The sequence below is a fragment of the Suricata suricatta genome, chromosome 16, assembly GCF_006229205.1.
Source record: "Suricata suricatta isolate VVHF042 chromosome 16, meerkat_22Aug2017_6uvM2_HiC, whole genome shotgun sequence".
NCBI lineage: Eukaryota > Metazoa > Chordata > Mammalia > Carnivora > Herpestidae > Suricata > Suricata suricatta.
The window spans coordinates 12,669,914-12,685,979 of record NC_043715.1 but is presented as its reverse complement, the minus strand read 5'-3'; the positions used below and the strand labels follow the sequence as shown (position 1 = coordinate 12,685,979).

Sequence of the window (16,066 nt, the reverse complement as noted above, 5' to 3'; positions counted from 1 at the left end):
TTTGAGTGTTAGGAAACTTTTCATCCTGCTTTTATGTTGTTACAGAAGAGCTCTGGCTACCTTATTATAGATTCATTCTTTTTAAGGCACCTTCCCAGTGCCTCAGTACCAGTGGAGGGCATCAGCCTCATAGTTATTTAGCGTGAGCTAAGCTGGCTTCTAAAAACAATCAGTGGAAGCGTCAGTGCATATTTGAACCTATCCTGAGTTAGGGTTATGTCTGCTTGGTTCAGTTAGTGATCTGATTCTTAAAAAGAGTCTATTTGATTTATCTACATGTTCACATTAATTAAAATCCCCCAAAGCTAGATACATCTACTGAAGACCAGACATTAAAAGAAATCAACTTGAAAAAACCATCCTGTTTTGAAAGTATTTCTAAAGGGCTTTGAAACTGATTATAAGAGAGATTTCATAGCCTACCTACCTGTTCAGCCTTTCGAAGAGTATGTAGCAGTGGGGACACCTGCTGGAGCTTTTGTAGAAGTGGCCATTTCTCACAGAAATCCCTCTGGAGAGCTTCAGAGAGCTTCTGGGCACCTCCCTCCACTACACACCTTGCAGCAAAACTCTGTGTGGGAAGTCACTTCAAGGCAAGGTCAACTGTGTCTTGCTTCTCCTTACCTAGATTACAATTGCAGTGGATCCCTCATAGTCCAAAGGAAGGTTCTAGACAATATATTGTATGTTCTTTATTGTATGTTGTGGGTTCCAGTTACTTTTAAAATGAAAAACCTGTGAGTCACTGCCATGGGCACGGCACAGCAGAAGTAACCAAGGAGAAGCCCCTACTGATGAGGTAGACTGTCCAGCAAAGCTATTAAGAGAGTGTTAGCTTTGGAGCCAGGCTAACTGATCTCAGCCACTTACTGAGATGCTTTCTGAGCTGCTGTTTTGTCCCCTGAAGACTGAGGACCAGCCCGGTATCTGCCTCATTGAGGTGCTGTGAAGGTTTAGCGAGGCAGTCCTTATTAAGTGTTTAATACTGCACCTGGTGGAGAGGAAGTGATGAGTAGTGTTGGCTGCAGTTACTTAATTAGGGTCTGTTTTAGTCTGTTTGGACAGCTGTAACAAAACAGCACAGACTGGCCAGCTTACAAGCAACACACATCCGTGTCTCACAGTTTCAGAGGCTGAGAAGTCCAGACGATGACAGAGACACACTTGGTGTCTGGTGAGAACTACTTCGTGGTTCAAAGATAGTGTCTATTTGCTGTGTGCTCACGGTGGAAGGGCCCAGCCAGCTCTCTGGGCTCTCCTCTAGAAGGTCACTAATCCCAGTTATGAGGGCTCAGCCCTCATGACCAGGTCACCTCTCACAGGTCCCTCCTCCTAACACCATCGTCTTACAGGTTAGGATCCCAACATATGAAATCTGGGGGGGACACAAACATTCGGACCACAGCAGGGCTCGTGTTTTACCACTACTTTTCCTGACCTTCTTGTCACCATCTTAGTCAACTGTTCTCAGCTTTGAAAGGATTTTAGAATCAGGTTGGAAGCTTTTAAATATGCTGATTCCAAGTAAATCAGAATCTCTGCAGTTGGGGCTCAAGCATCAGTTGTTCTTAGAGTTCCACAGGTGAGTCCGATGCATAGCTGCAGGGAGAACCTCTCTTCTAGAAGCTCCAATTGCAAATTGTTTTGGTAAAAATATGATTTCACCCCCTAAGGTCTGAGTAACTTGAGTTTCAGCTTCTCAGTTATGTTCCACCAACTTTCACCTTAGCACCGGTGACCGGTTCGAGTCCTTCTGGGACATAGTAAAGTCAAAGGGCGAAGGCAAGCTGTTTTCCATAATGGGTGTGTGTGTGCAGTTTGCTTCCCGTTCTCCTGTGGCAGAACTGGAACGATCTGGCAGGGAAGGCACTGAGCCAGGCTCCATCTGTCGTTTGCTTCCCAACGTGGGAGCTTCAGCAACTTTAAGACCACAAAGCCAGGCAATAAATAAATAAGGAAACGTGCCTGGGACTTTGTGTTTATGCCCAGAAGGACTTGCCTACTTTTAACTTGACGTAAAGCAACGATTATCATCTGCTCCATTTAGAAATAGAAAACAGGGGCTGATCTAATCTGGAGCAGGTTTGTGAGGAGTGGAGTAAGGGGAAGGGAGTGAGGAAGGCAGAGAGGGAATTCATCTGAAGTCCAGCAAGGAAAATGTTCGCCACCAGCCCCAGCACAAGAGCAGACCACCTGCACTGGAAATTTACCATGACCCAGGCACCCTGCTGAGTCCATTCCATGTACTGAGCCTCAATCAGATGAGGAGGGCTCTATCACTAAAACAATACCCAGGTCACATCGTGTGTGAATGGGGAAGCCAGAGTTCAAACCCTGCCCATCTGACCCCTTGGCCTTGAACTGAACCATTGTGCACTCTGCAAGTCTTGCTCTTGGAGCATTTGTATCCTGAATCATACCCATTCCTATGTCTCTGACTCTGACCCACTCACCTCTGAGTCACCTTGATGCAATATTTGGCTTTCTTATCTTTGGAATCATACAATACTGCAGTGGTCTCCCTAGAAACAAAGCCTGAGATGGTGATTCTTGGGCAGGTGATTTATCAAGGATACTGTCAGTGGGGGGAGTCTGTAAGAGGGAGAAGAACAAGACAGGGCAAGGCGGGAAACTAGGGGATCTGCCTCAGCCCATGGGGAGCTCTGCAATATTAGTTAGTCCCACTAAGTAGTTAGTTAATCCCACTCAGAGTCCTCACCCTCATCTAGCCATCCTGGCCTGTAGCTCAGGTCCTAATGGGAGGGAGGGCATAACCTCCAAGGAAGCTCAGGGCAGGGGGGGCAACTGGCAGAGAGCCAGCTGGAGAAAGGTGCAGCTAACACCCACAGCAGCCAGTGAGGGGTGCATCGTCCTAGTGAAGGAGATCGAAACAGTGTGCCAACAGCAACTGCTATAGTCAATAATTTAAATGTACATATTAAACAACATAAAAAAAAAACAGCGTAAGAGCCAAACAAAACGTGCCTTTTTTCCCAGCCAGTGATGGTTTTCACCCTTTGTAGGGACACTCCCAGAATCCACATCCAGTGAATCATTGCATTAGAAGTCATTGCATGTTTACTATGAGGCTGCCCCCACCCCCACAGAGACCTCGGCTGCCTGCTCAGACATCAGCAGGCGGCCAGCACACACCATTCCATCTCCAAATATCATCTGAACCAAGCATAAAGTCTTATCCCAAACACAAGCCTGTTGGGGGGCAGGGGGGGTTATTATGATGCAGCCCTATTTCCAGGGAAGGGGGGACAGCAAATAAGCCTGGTGGACTTTTTTTGATTTGCAACACACACACAAAAAAGTGTATTGATCCTAAGTCACCCAGGAGTGGAAAATAACGTGACGAGGGAAGCTGTTGAGCCCCAACCAGTGTGGCTGATGGACAGTGTGTCTGGCCTTCCCGTGGTCTGTCACAGCTAATGGCAGGGTCTCTCTCCTGTTCTCTCCTGGCTCCTCCAGCGACTGTGATGTGGGTAGCTCTGGAACCAGAGCAGTATCGATTTTTCTTATTTGCTACATATTCTCTTTTTAAAATAACAGTCTAATCCTGTTTGGGTCAGCATAACAGGAAAGCAATCATCTGCTCCTGAGGGTAAAATGAAATCTGATCAGAAAAAAAACCTGCCAACATTCTATTTCAATTTTTTGGAACAGATTTTTCTTTGTTTTAATGATAAAGCCTTCATTATGACAGAGGCTTCACTCTCTCCTGTGGCTTAGTCGTTAGCAACGAGGCTGCCTTCCCAGTCTCCTTTGTTTCTCACTTCCAATTGGCCAGGTATCCTTATCACCTGAGGTGTTGTTTGTCCTGAGGTCTGCACTTTACCGCTTTGAATTTTTCCTTCACAGATATTCCCATACGCTTTGTTTTCCCCGTCAGTTCAGCACAGCATCCCAGGGGTGTGCAATGCTGGATGAGAGAGTGCCCTTGTGTGGGGCGACTCTGGCAGACGCTCCCCAGGCATCTCTGCTGACCTGGGGTGATTTAATGAGTGCCCCGAATCATCCTCTGCTGATTGGCACTGTCCCTGGCTGCTGAGGCTGAGAGGTGGCCTCACGTTAATTATCAGCTCTAGTCCTTAGCCATCTTGTTGCCGTCCCTACCCACCATGGGTCCGAAAGCTGGCTGCATATTAGAATCACCTGGTAGGGCGGTAAAAATCGAATTCCTGGGCCCTCTCTGAGTCCTGCCAAATCAGAATTTACCCAGGAATAGGGTTCAGGAACGTTTATTTTAATGAGCTTCCCAGCACTCAGCCTGACATGGGTCCTCAGCCCAGAATGGTGTGGTTTCAACCTGAGGCAATGTCAACTGGAGACCTCTGGCCTGGAATAAGCCAAATGGAAGCTCATGCAAGAAAGCGAAAAGACCGTTTGCACTCTTCTCCAAGGTCATAGGGGATGGGGTGGGTGGGGATGGAGTGGAGGTGTGGGTGCAGTGTAAGCCCTGATGCTGGGGGTTCTTTGTGTGTGTGTGTGAAGTGCCTGCCGAGGCATTCATTTCAAAGAGGCGCAATTTGAGAGGCAGCCATCGCGAATAAACACTTTACCAGCCATACAACTAGATGAGGAGCCGGACCACCTCAGCACACTGAGGTTCCCTCCCTTTAGAAATCTTGGTTGATTTTGGTAACTGACCATTTGGGCCACTTGTCTCTTCTCTTCCCCACACCTCAAATTCCTGTTGTTATGTTTTAAGTTCACCAGTGCATAGTGAGCCTAAGAAACCCTAGCTCTCCCCGCTCCACCCCAATAAAAGCAAAACCTAGGCCCATGCTCTCTTTCTACCTGCGATGCCCTGTGTGGCCTCAGGTGTGCCGTGCAATTTCCAGGTCCTGTAACTAATAACCTTTTATTTTCTCAAAGTTTCCTGATGGTTGTTGCCAAAGGGCATAGTCCAATCATAATAAGAAGCACAAGGGCTGGCCCACAACATTGGTTATTGGTAGGCTGAGACACAAAACACACAAAATAGCCCAGTTACCCTGTGTGCTGCCTACCTGTTCTCACTCAGCCATCCATGTATCCATCCGTCTATCCGTCTGACCAGTCAGACAGATATTGAGCTCATGCTCTACATAGAAGACGCTCGGCAATTAGGGGCAGTGAAGAGGGAACCTCTTAGATCCACCCTCCAAGTACTCACAATTCCATAGTGAGGTGTTAGCCCATTGTTTTCTCAAGGCTAACTGGACTGATCTCTCTTCTTAAAAAGAGCAAGCAAGGCTCAGCTCGGAGCCCTCACCTGGTGAGAAAACAATAACATTGATTTTTCTAAATATGGTGGATAAAACTGGGTTTTAATATATAGCAATGATATATGATTTTCCCTTAAAATAAGCCTATTAGTGAACGACATGCTTGAATGGTTCAAACTTGAAATTTAAAAGACTGAACACCAAGTGCACACGAGGCTGCGGGCCCTCCAGAGCTCCCCGCTTCGCTGTGAAGGTGGTGTTAAATGGAGTGAAACCACTTTGGAAGAATGTTTGGGAGTTTCCTATAATTTTAAAAATACATATAAATAAGCAATTATTTTCCCAGGAATTGGCTCAGCAGGAATGAAAAAATACATCTATGCAGAGACTTGTACACAAATGTTCTTAGCAACTGTATTCATGTATTAAAATCTGGAAACAGCCACGTTGTCCATCAAAAAGAAGATGGATAAACACATGAGTCATCCATACCATGGAATACTGATCAATGATTAAAAAAAAAAACAGACTACTTATTGCTCCTTAAAAAAACATAAATGAATCTGAAAACATTATGCTGAGCAAAAGAAGTTAGACACAAGAGTACATATTTTTGATTCCATTTATATGAAACTGTAAGCATATCTAACCCACAGTAATATAAAGCAGAGGGGTGTTTGTCTGGTGCCCTGCTTTCTGGGTGCCCAGGTGGGCTCAGAATCCCTGATCATTTATGCGTTCATAAGCATGCCTGAGTGCCTCGTGCGGGCCAGGCACTGTATTCGATGCCATATTAGGTACAGGTCCTCAGGGAGCTCACTGTCCAGCAGGGACAGGAAAAATAAGTGCGAAGAGGAAGCCCAGGGGCTGTAGGCCCTCAGAGCTGAGTCACTGAACCCAGACTGGGGGACAGTGGTGAGGAAACTTTTTAGGAGAAAGTGAAACCTAAGATTTGAACAAAGTAAGTCTAAGGGATGGTGTAGGGCAGCTCCTTGTAGACCTGCCTGGTCTAGGATTTCTTTGGAGCTCAGCCTTAGAAGCTGAGAGCACACTGAGCACCAATTTGCAAAAGTTGATGTGTGACTGCGTCCACCCTGCTTTTGTAGGTTTGCATCGTGGCCAAGGAAGCCCGACAGTGCCGCCCTGTCCCAAGTGGAATCCATCCCAGTGACCTCAGCTTCTGCCAGCTCTCCAGCAATGCCAGTAACAGAGTCCTCCGAGATGGAGCTAAGTGGTTTTGTTAAGTAAGTGCAAATGCAAGGCCAGAATGGATTTTTTAAAATAACATTTTTTTTCTCTACACTGACTTACATTCTCAAGCCCATCCCTATTTATTCATCTAGCAGCTCACTAGTCAACTGTTTAGTGAGTGACTTCTGTGTGTGGGGCCTTAGACTGTGCATCTGAAGTAGAGTTGAAGAGCTTCTCTACTCTCAGGAGGTCATAGCCTCCTGATTCCTGGAGGACTAAGCCCTTCCTATCACATAACCCTCTCCATCTGTCCAGGGTTGGCAGCCAGGGTGGGGTCAAGGGTAGCAAGCAGAAAAGCATAGACAATTGACCAAACAGTATATCCTCACAGTAAAATGCCCTAGTAAATAATAAAACTTAACATTGAGTGCTGGAGACACAGAAAATTGCCTGAAGCATTGTTAGAGCTTCCCAGAACTTTTTGTAATTTGGACATTCCTGGGTTTGCCAGGAAAGGATTAGAGTCTGTGGAAAATTGACTAACCTGATGCCCTCGACTCCATGTTTGGGGACAGGGAATAACAGCACCAACCGGCTGACCTTGTGAAAAAACCATGCTTTGAGTGAGATCCCCACTTATCCCTGGGGTAGAGTAGAGGGAAAGAAGCTGGAGCAGTGATGTAGCTGAAGCTGTGTTAGGATGGTTGCCGTATGAGTGATTCTCCACATTTTGTTCAACTCCCCAGGACTATCCTCATGGATGAAGATGTCAGGCCTGAAGAAAGACAACACAAAAAAGCAGAAACACCCATCATGACCATCTCCAATGTACAGTTTCCTCTCCATGGGATGGGTTAGCAAGCCAAGGGTCCTTTCTGAAAAACAAAAGCAGAGTCAGGAGCGGTGACAAGTGCAAGGCTTGAAGTTTGGGTCGGGTGAGGCTGTGGAACCTTATCCAGGTCTCTTCCCAACCAAACACCCCCAGAGCCAATACCCCAGTGAGAGCCAGACATCTCAGCACATAGATTTTTCTCTATAATGAAAGAGCCAGTTACCTCTAAACCTCGGCACTCTTCCCAGCCCCCAGATAGAGGCTACAAGAGAAGAAAGGTTTTCCTCCGTAATTCCACAGTAAAAACAAAGGGGAGATCAGGGGAGTTTAAAAATTCATACCCCTAAATTCTCCTCCTAGAAGGATGGCCTAAGGAAATCATTGGAGATATAAAAATTTATGTACAAAGATGTTTGTCCCAACACTTTAGAAATAGCAGAAAAATTGGAAAAATAAATTGCTGTACATGCATGATAATATGCAATCTTTTAAAGCAAGGTTTGTCTCAATGGTGGCCGAGCAGGGGGTAAGCGAGCATTTTTATACTTTGTAGGTAGGATTGTGAATTGTCATAGCCTCTGTGGCATATAGTTTGGGGAGTATATCAGAATCTAATGCACATTCCCTCTGCTAGGATACCATTCTCCAGATCTATCTTTACGTGCACTTAGACACGGAAGTCTCCTTGCGTCCTGCAGCTTTGTTGGTAAAAGCAAGAAAAATTGGAAACTTGACTCCATCAATAGGAGGCTGACTTGTGTCTGCACTAGGCAATACTTAAAATCTTTTCTTTAAAAATGAGGAAGTTCTGTAACACTGATTTAAAGCAATCTCTGATATATTAAGTAAAAAAACAAATGTTCTATTTTTATTATTTTATTTTATCCAGTATAGTTAATATATGGTGTTATATTAGTTTTGGGTCTACAATATAGTAATCAACAAGTGTGTATATTACTTAGGGCTCATCACAATAAATGTCCTCTTAATCGCTATTTCCTATTTCACCCATCTCCCCACCAGCTTTCCCTCTGGTATCCATCTGTTTGTCCTCTATACTTAAGAGTCTGTTTTTGGCTTATCTCTTCTTTTTCTTTGTTCATTTGCTTTTTTCATAAATTCTATCTTTGAGTGAGATCATGTGGTATCTGTCATCCTCTGACTTATCTCAGCATTATACTCCATGATGTTGCAACTGGCAAGATTTCATTCTTTTTTTTTTTTTTTTTGCTCAACATTCCATTGTATGTATATAGCACGTCTTCTTTACCCATTGGGATACTTGGGCTGCTTCCATAATTTGGCGATTGTAAATAATGCTGCAGTAAACATAGGAGGCGTGCATACATCCTTTGAAATTAAGGTTTTCATATTATTTGGGTAGATACCCAGTAGTGGAATTACTGGATTATATGGTAATTCTATTTTTAATTTTTTGAGGAACTCCCATACTATGTCCCACAGTGTCTACACCATTTTGCATTCCCACCGACAATGTATGCGGGTTCCTTTTTCTCCACATGTTCGCCAACACTTGTGGCTGCTTGTGTTTTTTTACTTTAGCCATTCTAGCAGGTGTGAGGGTATATCTCATTGTGGTTTGGATCTACATAATTGATGTTCAGCATCTTTTCATGTATCTATCAGGTACATGTTCTATTTTTAAAAAGTATTTTAGATAATGCTTGTGAAGAATATTTATGGAAAAGCAGCACTCATATCAACTGAAAAATTAGAATACAAATACATAGCCTTATAGAAACACATTGTACACACACATACATATATACACAATATAACTTAGTAATTTATTTGGATTTCTCTCTTGGAAGCTTTCTATATTTTCCAATTTTTTAAGACTATATGTATGTATATAAAATACCTTTAAATGTTAACTTTCTCTTTCTATTTTCAAAGAGATTTGTCATAGAAGAGTCAAGAATAGAGAAAAATGAGGGGCGCCTAGGTGGCTCAATCACTTAAGCCTCCCACTTCAGCTCAGGTCATGATCTTACAGTTTATGAGTTTGAGCCCCTCATCAGGCTCTGTGCTGACAGCTCAGAGCCTGGAGCCCATTTTGAATTCTGTGTCTCCCTCTCTGTCTGCCCCTCCCCCACTCATGCTCTGAGCGTAGAGCATTAAAAACATTTTTTAAAAAGAATACAGAAAAATGAAAGCAAAAATCCTCAAAATCCTACCATTTATGAAAAAGAGACACTGAAATTTTAGCAACCTCTCAGTAACTCTATTTGCATACTCAAATCTCTGAATGAATTTACACACACTTATACCTCCAGATGTGATACATGGACATATGTCATTTTACATAAATGGAACTGCTTTTTCACTCAATAATATGATGCTCATACAATTCCCAATCCCTAAATATACATATACTGCCCCAACCTCCATAGACAGAGGACCGACACACACTCCATTTATTTATTTGTTTGTTTGTTTGTTTGTTTATTTAAGTTTACTTTGAGAGAGACAGAGACAGCTTGAGCGGGGGAGGAACAGAGAGAGACAGAGGGAGAGAGAGAAAATCCCAAGCAGGCTCAGCACCACCAGCATGGAGCTCAACGCAGGGCTTGAACTCATGAAACCAGAGACTTATGACCCAAGCCAAAAGCAAGAGTCAGACACTTAGTGGACTGAGCCACCCAGGCACTCCCTACTCAACTCCATTTAAAGTGGTCCCCTATTGCTAGACATTTAGTTTGCTTCCAAAGTTTTGCTACTGTAAGTAATGCTGCAGAAAACATCCTTGTACGTATATTTTGCTTCTATAAGTAATGCTGCAGAAAACATCATTGTACATATATATTTGTCCAGTTATCTCCATAAGAAAAAAAATGTACTATTTTACAGGTATAGACAACTTACATCAGTTTTCTGTCGCTGGTGGGGAGGAGCACCCTAATAACCCGTTGTGAATGCTTGCTAGCTTTTCCTCTGATTTCTAGGGATTAAAACCTGACTCTGCTGAAACAAAAAGAATAGACCCAAGCCAGATCCAGGTGGAGTTTCAAGAACCCCCATGGAGGTTTAACCGGGAAGAAATGGTTCCCATTGGGGTAGAAGAAGTAAGTAACACCTCATGGGCCCTAAAGTCAGATAATACTAACTCCTCTCACTGCACATCTGCCTTGAGTTAGAAATCTAGGGTTTGTTTTCAGTATATAAATAGTCTCTCATGATTTGTGTCCCTCACTCTTCCCAGCTCTCTTTCCCCCTTCCTCTCCCTATGATCCTCTGTTAGGTTTCTCCTGTTAGACCTACGAGTGCAAACATATGGTATCTGCCCTGAACTGAAGGGGGAGGGGGATGGAGAGAAGGGGGTGATGGTCATGGTGGAGGGCATTGTGGGGAGAAGCACTGGGTGTTATATGGAAACCAATTTGACAATAAACTATTAACAAAAAATAACAAGCTAAATCGTACCGGGCCACTCTTCCCCTCATTACCATCATGTATAGGCTAGGCACCTTTCGTGAGGCAAACAAGTCGGGAATTAATCTGTAAATTGACTGAAGTTGAACCTGCCCTCTGCAGCCCCTTCACCCCGACTGAGGCTCTCCCACAGAACGACTTTCTCCGCAGGTGTTCGATATCCTGCCCCTCTGTGGAGTGCTGCAGCCACGCAGCAGCCACCAGGTATCATTCACCTTCTACGGACACTGTGACATCACTGCACAGGCTAAAGCCCTGTGTGAAGTGGAAGGAGGGCCCACCTATGAGATAATGCTGAGGGGAGAGGCATCCCTGATCAGCTACACTTTGCACACCAAGGATATTAACTATGGATTACAGGTATGCCCACCACAGGGAGGGGATCTCCTGGTTTTGCCTTACACACACACAGTCCTGTTTTCTCACCTGTCCTAGAGCCCTGGATCTTCAGTCTCAGCACCACCTCTAACCTTGATCCCTGACCCGCCTCCCTAACCCTAATCATCCTACTGCCAACTGTTTGTCAGAATTTTAACTTGCTTTTCTGTCTCCTGAAATTCAGCATGTTAGATAGTAAAACTTGCATCTTCCCTCTCTCAGTCCAGAAGCCCATATCAACCTGTCCTGTTTCTTCAATAGCACTACCACTTCTCGGTCCCTTGAGTTTGCAGTCTCCAAGCGTTTTCCTCTGCACCCTTCCCTTCACCTCCCCACATCCTCCAAGCATCCGGGTTAGCTGATTCATCAAACAGGACCCCTCTGTGTCAGCTTTCCCTCCCGTGGCCACTGCAGTTGTCACACCCCAGGGGTTCATCAAGCCATTGCTAAGATACAGATACGAGGGCAGTTCTTCCCAAACCATCAAGTGCTTACGGATCACCTGGGAGTCTTATTCCAGTCCAGATTCTGACTCAGGAGGTCCAGGGTGGAGGCTCAGAATCTACATTTCTCTCCAGCTCCCAGGTGATGCCAAGGACTCCATGGAAGCAAGGGGTCACACTGCACTCGTGGCTTCTGCCACTAACCCATCTAAACAGCATTGCCGCATAGATTTTCCCCAGATTGCATTTTCATCCTATCAACCTCAACGATTAACCCCAGCAGCATTTAGGAAGCAAAATAGTATTGAGAAAAGAGCATGGTTTTGCAGTCAGAAGAACTGCAATGCTTTCCCGGTTTGACTTCCTAATGACTATGTACCCTTGAGCATGTCACCTGACCCCTCCAAGCCTCCGTACCTCTCATGTATCGGCTAGGAATGGGGTAGCACCAGATGCTTGTGGTCATTAAAGTGTCTGGTCAATACTGTGCGTGGGTTAGAGATGGCCTCCAATCATGAGGCCCTTTCTCTGTCATCCATTGGATCAGAGCCAAGCTCCTCCTCCTGGGTGAGGGGATCTGAAGCCCCTCTATTAACTGATACTCCTTACACATTAAATTTGATTTCTCTTAGTTTCCCATTATAGCCCATTCATTCATTTGTGGCCAAACTGGTTTACCCACTGACCCTGATACATGCCAGTCCTTCTTCAATGCTCCTCTTACATAATCCCTCTCATCCTCCACTCTGACAACCCCAAATCTACACAGACCGTAAGATTCACTCGGCTCTATTCTTTAGTTATCTTTTTCTTATCTTGTGTTATCTTGGTGTTTAAGTGTATTCTTTGCCGTAATATAATGTACATTCTAATTTTTGATTTGGAATAATTGTTAATTTTATGTCTGTACATCTTCTTTTACCAATTAGATTTTGTGTTATATACGCATAGACCATATCTCCTATATAGCTACTGCATGGATAATTATCGAATTGTGTGTGTGCATGTGTGTTTATAGGTTAAAAATTGTGCCTAAAAGCAAATTCACCCACCACCTATTGAGACTTTGTCCACTGAGTTGACCAAATACAATTCCCTTTCATTCCTTATTTCCAAGGTCTTCTGGGCAATTGGTTCTGGCTCAGCTCAGAGTGTATTATTTGAAGCAGCCAGTCCTTACTCTAGCTTATCCTAAGTACCCCCGAAGTGGCCTCATTTTGTGGTTATTGGGCCTGCTGTTCAGTGGCTGAATTGTGTCAGTAAAATCTCAGGAAAAAGAACATGTCTTACCTACTACTTCTCTCCATATAAATAGAAAATTCTAATTTTGACTCAAATCTTACCCCCCAAAAAAAAACAAAAAAAAATATTAGTATAGGAAAGCCTACTTTTAAAGAGGGTTAGAACACCCCACACATGGCCCTACTAACCTAAACTCGTTGTTGGAAGAGCTAACACAGAGCCAGGTCTCCAGGGTCCAGTGCTCCTCCAGCTCCAGAGGGCACTTTTTGACGCTAGTGAAATGTCGATTGGCCAGCATCTGTATCAGGGAAGATGAAATCTCTGTGTGTGACGCGTATCTGTCCACCCGCCTTTGCTAGGATGATAGTAGCATCCCAAAGGCCGGCTGATAGCTATCACTCTTCTCCTTTCAAGCTGTTTGACCAGGTCACAGAGAATGAAATCACGCTGAAGAACACTGGGAAAGTTGGCTTTGAGTTCAAGGTGCTGACAGACCACCTGTCTTCACCAGACAACCTTCTGCCCGGAGTGCCCCTAATCATGCCTGTCTCCGTAAGTAGCCTTCTGCCTACAACGGTCATGTGACAGTAGTAGGAGGGACCCAAGTTCAACCCTGCAAGCTACAACCCTGTGGCACATGAGATTATACTAAGCATTCACTGCCAGGATGATGGGTGTGATTTTTTTAACTAAAAATAAAGTTCTCAGAAGTCAATAATAATACTATTATTAGTAATAATAAATTCAAGCACTTTACTCATTTATTGAGCGAGTATTTACTGAATCCTGCATTAGCCAGACACCGTGCAGGCTCCAGGAGCTCCACTGTGAACAAGACAATATAACCCCAGGGATTGTTTTTCATGATCGTAAGAGTGGTTTATTTCCACTTCTGTCCTTGCACTTCCCTCGTAAGTCCTTAAAGCCAAGGGCTTCCTCCCCACTTGTTTTTATCAATCCTTTTTAAACATACACTTTAAAAAAATAATAAATAAATAAATAAATAAACACTTTTATTCCACATGTATGTATCCTTAAACAGAGTACTTTTAGTTTATTAATTTACTAAAACTTTTAAGCACCTACTATGACCAGGCATTTCCCTTGCACTGGGGATAGCATTGCGTGGCAAGCAAAACAAATATACTTGATCCCAAAACTTAGAAAGTTTGTTTTATGGGATTTTACTTTATCTTGAGTTTTATGGAAATGGCATCAGTAATGTAATTTTTTCTATTTTGCTTTTCTCATCCAGTGTTGTGTTTCTAAGAATAGTGCACCTTGTCGCATGTAGCTATAGTTCATTTATTTTCACTATTAAATAATATCCCCTCCATAATTATATTGAAAGCAATTTTTCCTTTTCCTGTCAAAGCATTTGGGAATATTCCCCCTAAAATTTTGCTGGTAGAAACAATGCTGCTACAAATACTCTTGTACCCGTCTCCTTATCTACAAATGAAAGCATTCTTCTTAGGAAATTTTCCAGGAGTGAAATTTCTGGGTCATGGGCTATGCAGATATTTAATTTGACAAGACAGTGCTAAAAGGTTTTCACAGTGTTTTTCCCCCATTGGCATGCCCATGAGGTGTTTACATACTCTCGCCAAAATTTAGTAAATTTTATCAATATGTGGTTTAAAAACTTTCATTATGGTCCTAGTTTCATTTCCCAGATTGCGTACAAGGATGAGCACCTTTTACTGCACTTATTTGGCATTCATATTTCCTCTCTTATGAACTACTTTTTCACATATACTACCTATTTTTCTACTGTTTACTTGTCATTTTCTCATAGCTTCGTAGGCATTAATCTCGGGGGAGGAGTGGGAATAGAGAATAATTAGCACAAGAGGCCTGTGGGACTGTCTAGTCTATTAAATCTCCAGAAGCAGGAGTCCATCATAAATATTAGCATTCTGGTCTTTCTGTTGTGTAGGGTTTTATCAGTTCACATAAAGAGCAAGTATTGAAGGTTTATTACTTACCCGGAGTACCTGAGGTCTTTCAAAGGAGTTTCCAGATACAGATTGCCCACCTGGACCCAGAAGATATTACTCTGCGTGGAGAGGGAATCTTTCCCCGAATCTGCCTTGATCTCCCCAGGAAACTTCAAGGTATTACTACCTACTATTGTATTTCCCCTCTGGGGAACAAAAGGTACATTTTAGCTTTGCTTATTTGAAGGCTGAATGGTACTCACATGATTTGCTTGGCAGTCCTCACTAGTTCCCATTTATGTTATTCCTCAATTCTAAAAAGAAAAAAAAACCAAGTTGAAATTGATTTGGTGACCTGTGTTTACTGAGACAGGTTGTGGTCCATGGCAGTCCCAAATTAAGACCCCTGGCCAATTTTACCATCACTGAATTACGTATAGAAGGATTAGAAAGTTGCACTTCAAAAGGCCTTTTCCTCCAGCACATGTTCCTTCCAGCTACGGTCTCTCCCTGAATTGTCCTTGCCATGGCACACTCACAGATGATCATGAGAGGCGAAGGCTGATTTTACTCCAAGGAGTAGAATTTGTAAAATATAAACTGTACAGAAAGGCAACCAAGGTTCTGACCCCTTCCTTATTTTGGCATCACATGGTCTGCGGGCTAACCTAGACTTTTATTAGTTGTCTGTGTACATGCTTAGCCAAAGGTTTTCTGGTAACATCTAGCCCCTGGAGCCATCCCTGTGTATCAGAAGACTCATCTTGGCAGATCCCAAAACTCAACTGAGCAGCTCTCATGGCCATGAACTCTCTGGCTCTTTCTTCCTATCGTGGGATACAGGACGAGGGTTAAGAAAAGTTCTCCCTCTCCTTTGTGAGTCCTTTGAGCTCCTTGAAATCTGCTTTCCACAGGTAGCTTCGGACTAAGCCCTCGCACTGAGCCTTTCCTCCTCCCCTGATCCCCAAAGTCACTGGCTCCCCTATTGATGATCATCCATTACATCCTAATTGCTCCCTAAAACTACAAGACAAATAATAGTAAATCTAACACCATCTAGCATCTAGGGCTCCAGCCCGCCACAAGTTAGTCCAGCTCTATATGTAATTGTCAGGAAGGAAAGTCTTTGCCACTTGGTTGAAAAGCAGGTGCCTGGCTGGCCTTATGAAGACAGTAGACATGTTTGGCCAGCAGAGGGCTTTTGAAGAATTGAGATCTGAATATTATTAGTTCCGAATTCGTTGGGTCTCCCGTGCTCCCGCTCATCACAAGTATAATGCTTTCTATGGCTGCATAGTAGGCACTTTATTTTCTCTGCCTACCTCGTCCCTCTCGCATTCAAATTTGCACTGACTTACTGGTGAACTTGAA

General features: G+C 43.6%; 1 protein-coding gene across 1 annotated transcript in view; it reads left to right on the top strand.

Moving 5' to 3' along the window:
- The window catches only part of HYDIN (HYDIN axonemal central pair apparatus protein), a 417,349-nt gene that overhangs the window by 279,998 nt on the left and 121,285 nt on the right, over positions 1–16,066 (top strand). The window contains exons 25-30 of the mRNA XM_029925166.1: positions 6,323–6,460; positions 7,154–7,235; positions 10,206–10,325; positions 10,843–11,052; positions 13,170–13,307; positions 14,695–14,872. Coding sequence (XP_029781026.1) covers positions 6,323–6,460; positions 7,154–7,235; positions 10,206–10,325; positions 10,843–11,052; positions 13,170–13,307; positions 14,695–14,872 — 866 coding nt within the window. The remainder of the gene's footprint in view (positions 1–6,322; positions 6,461–7,153; positions 7,236–10,205; positions 10,326–10,842; positions 11,053–13,169; positions 13,308–14,694; positions 14,873–16,066) is intronic.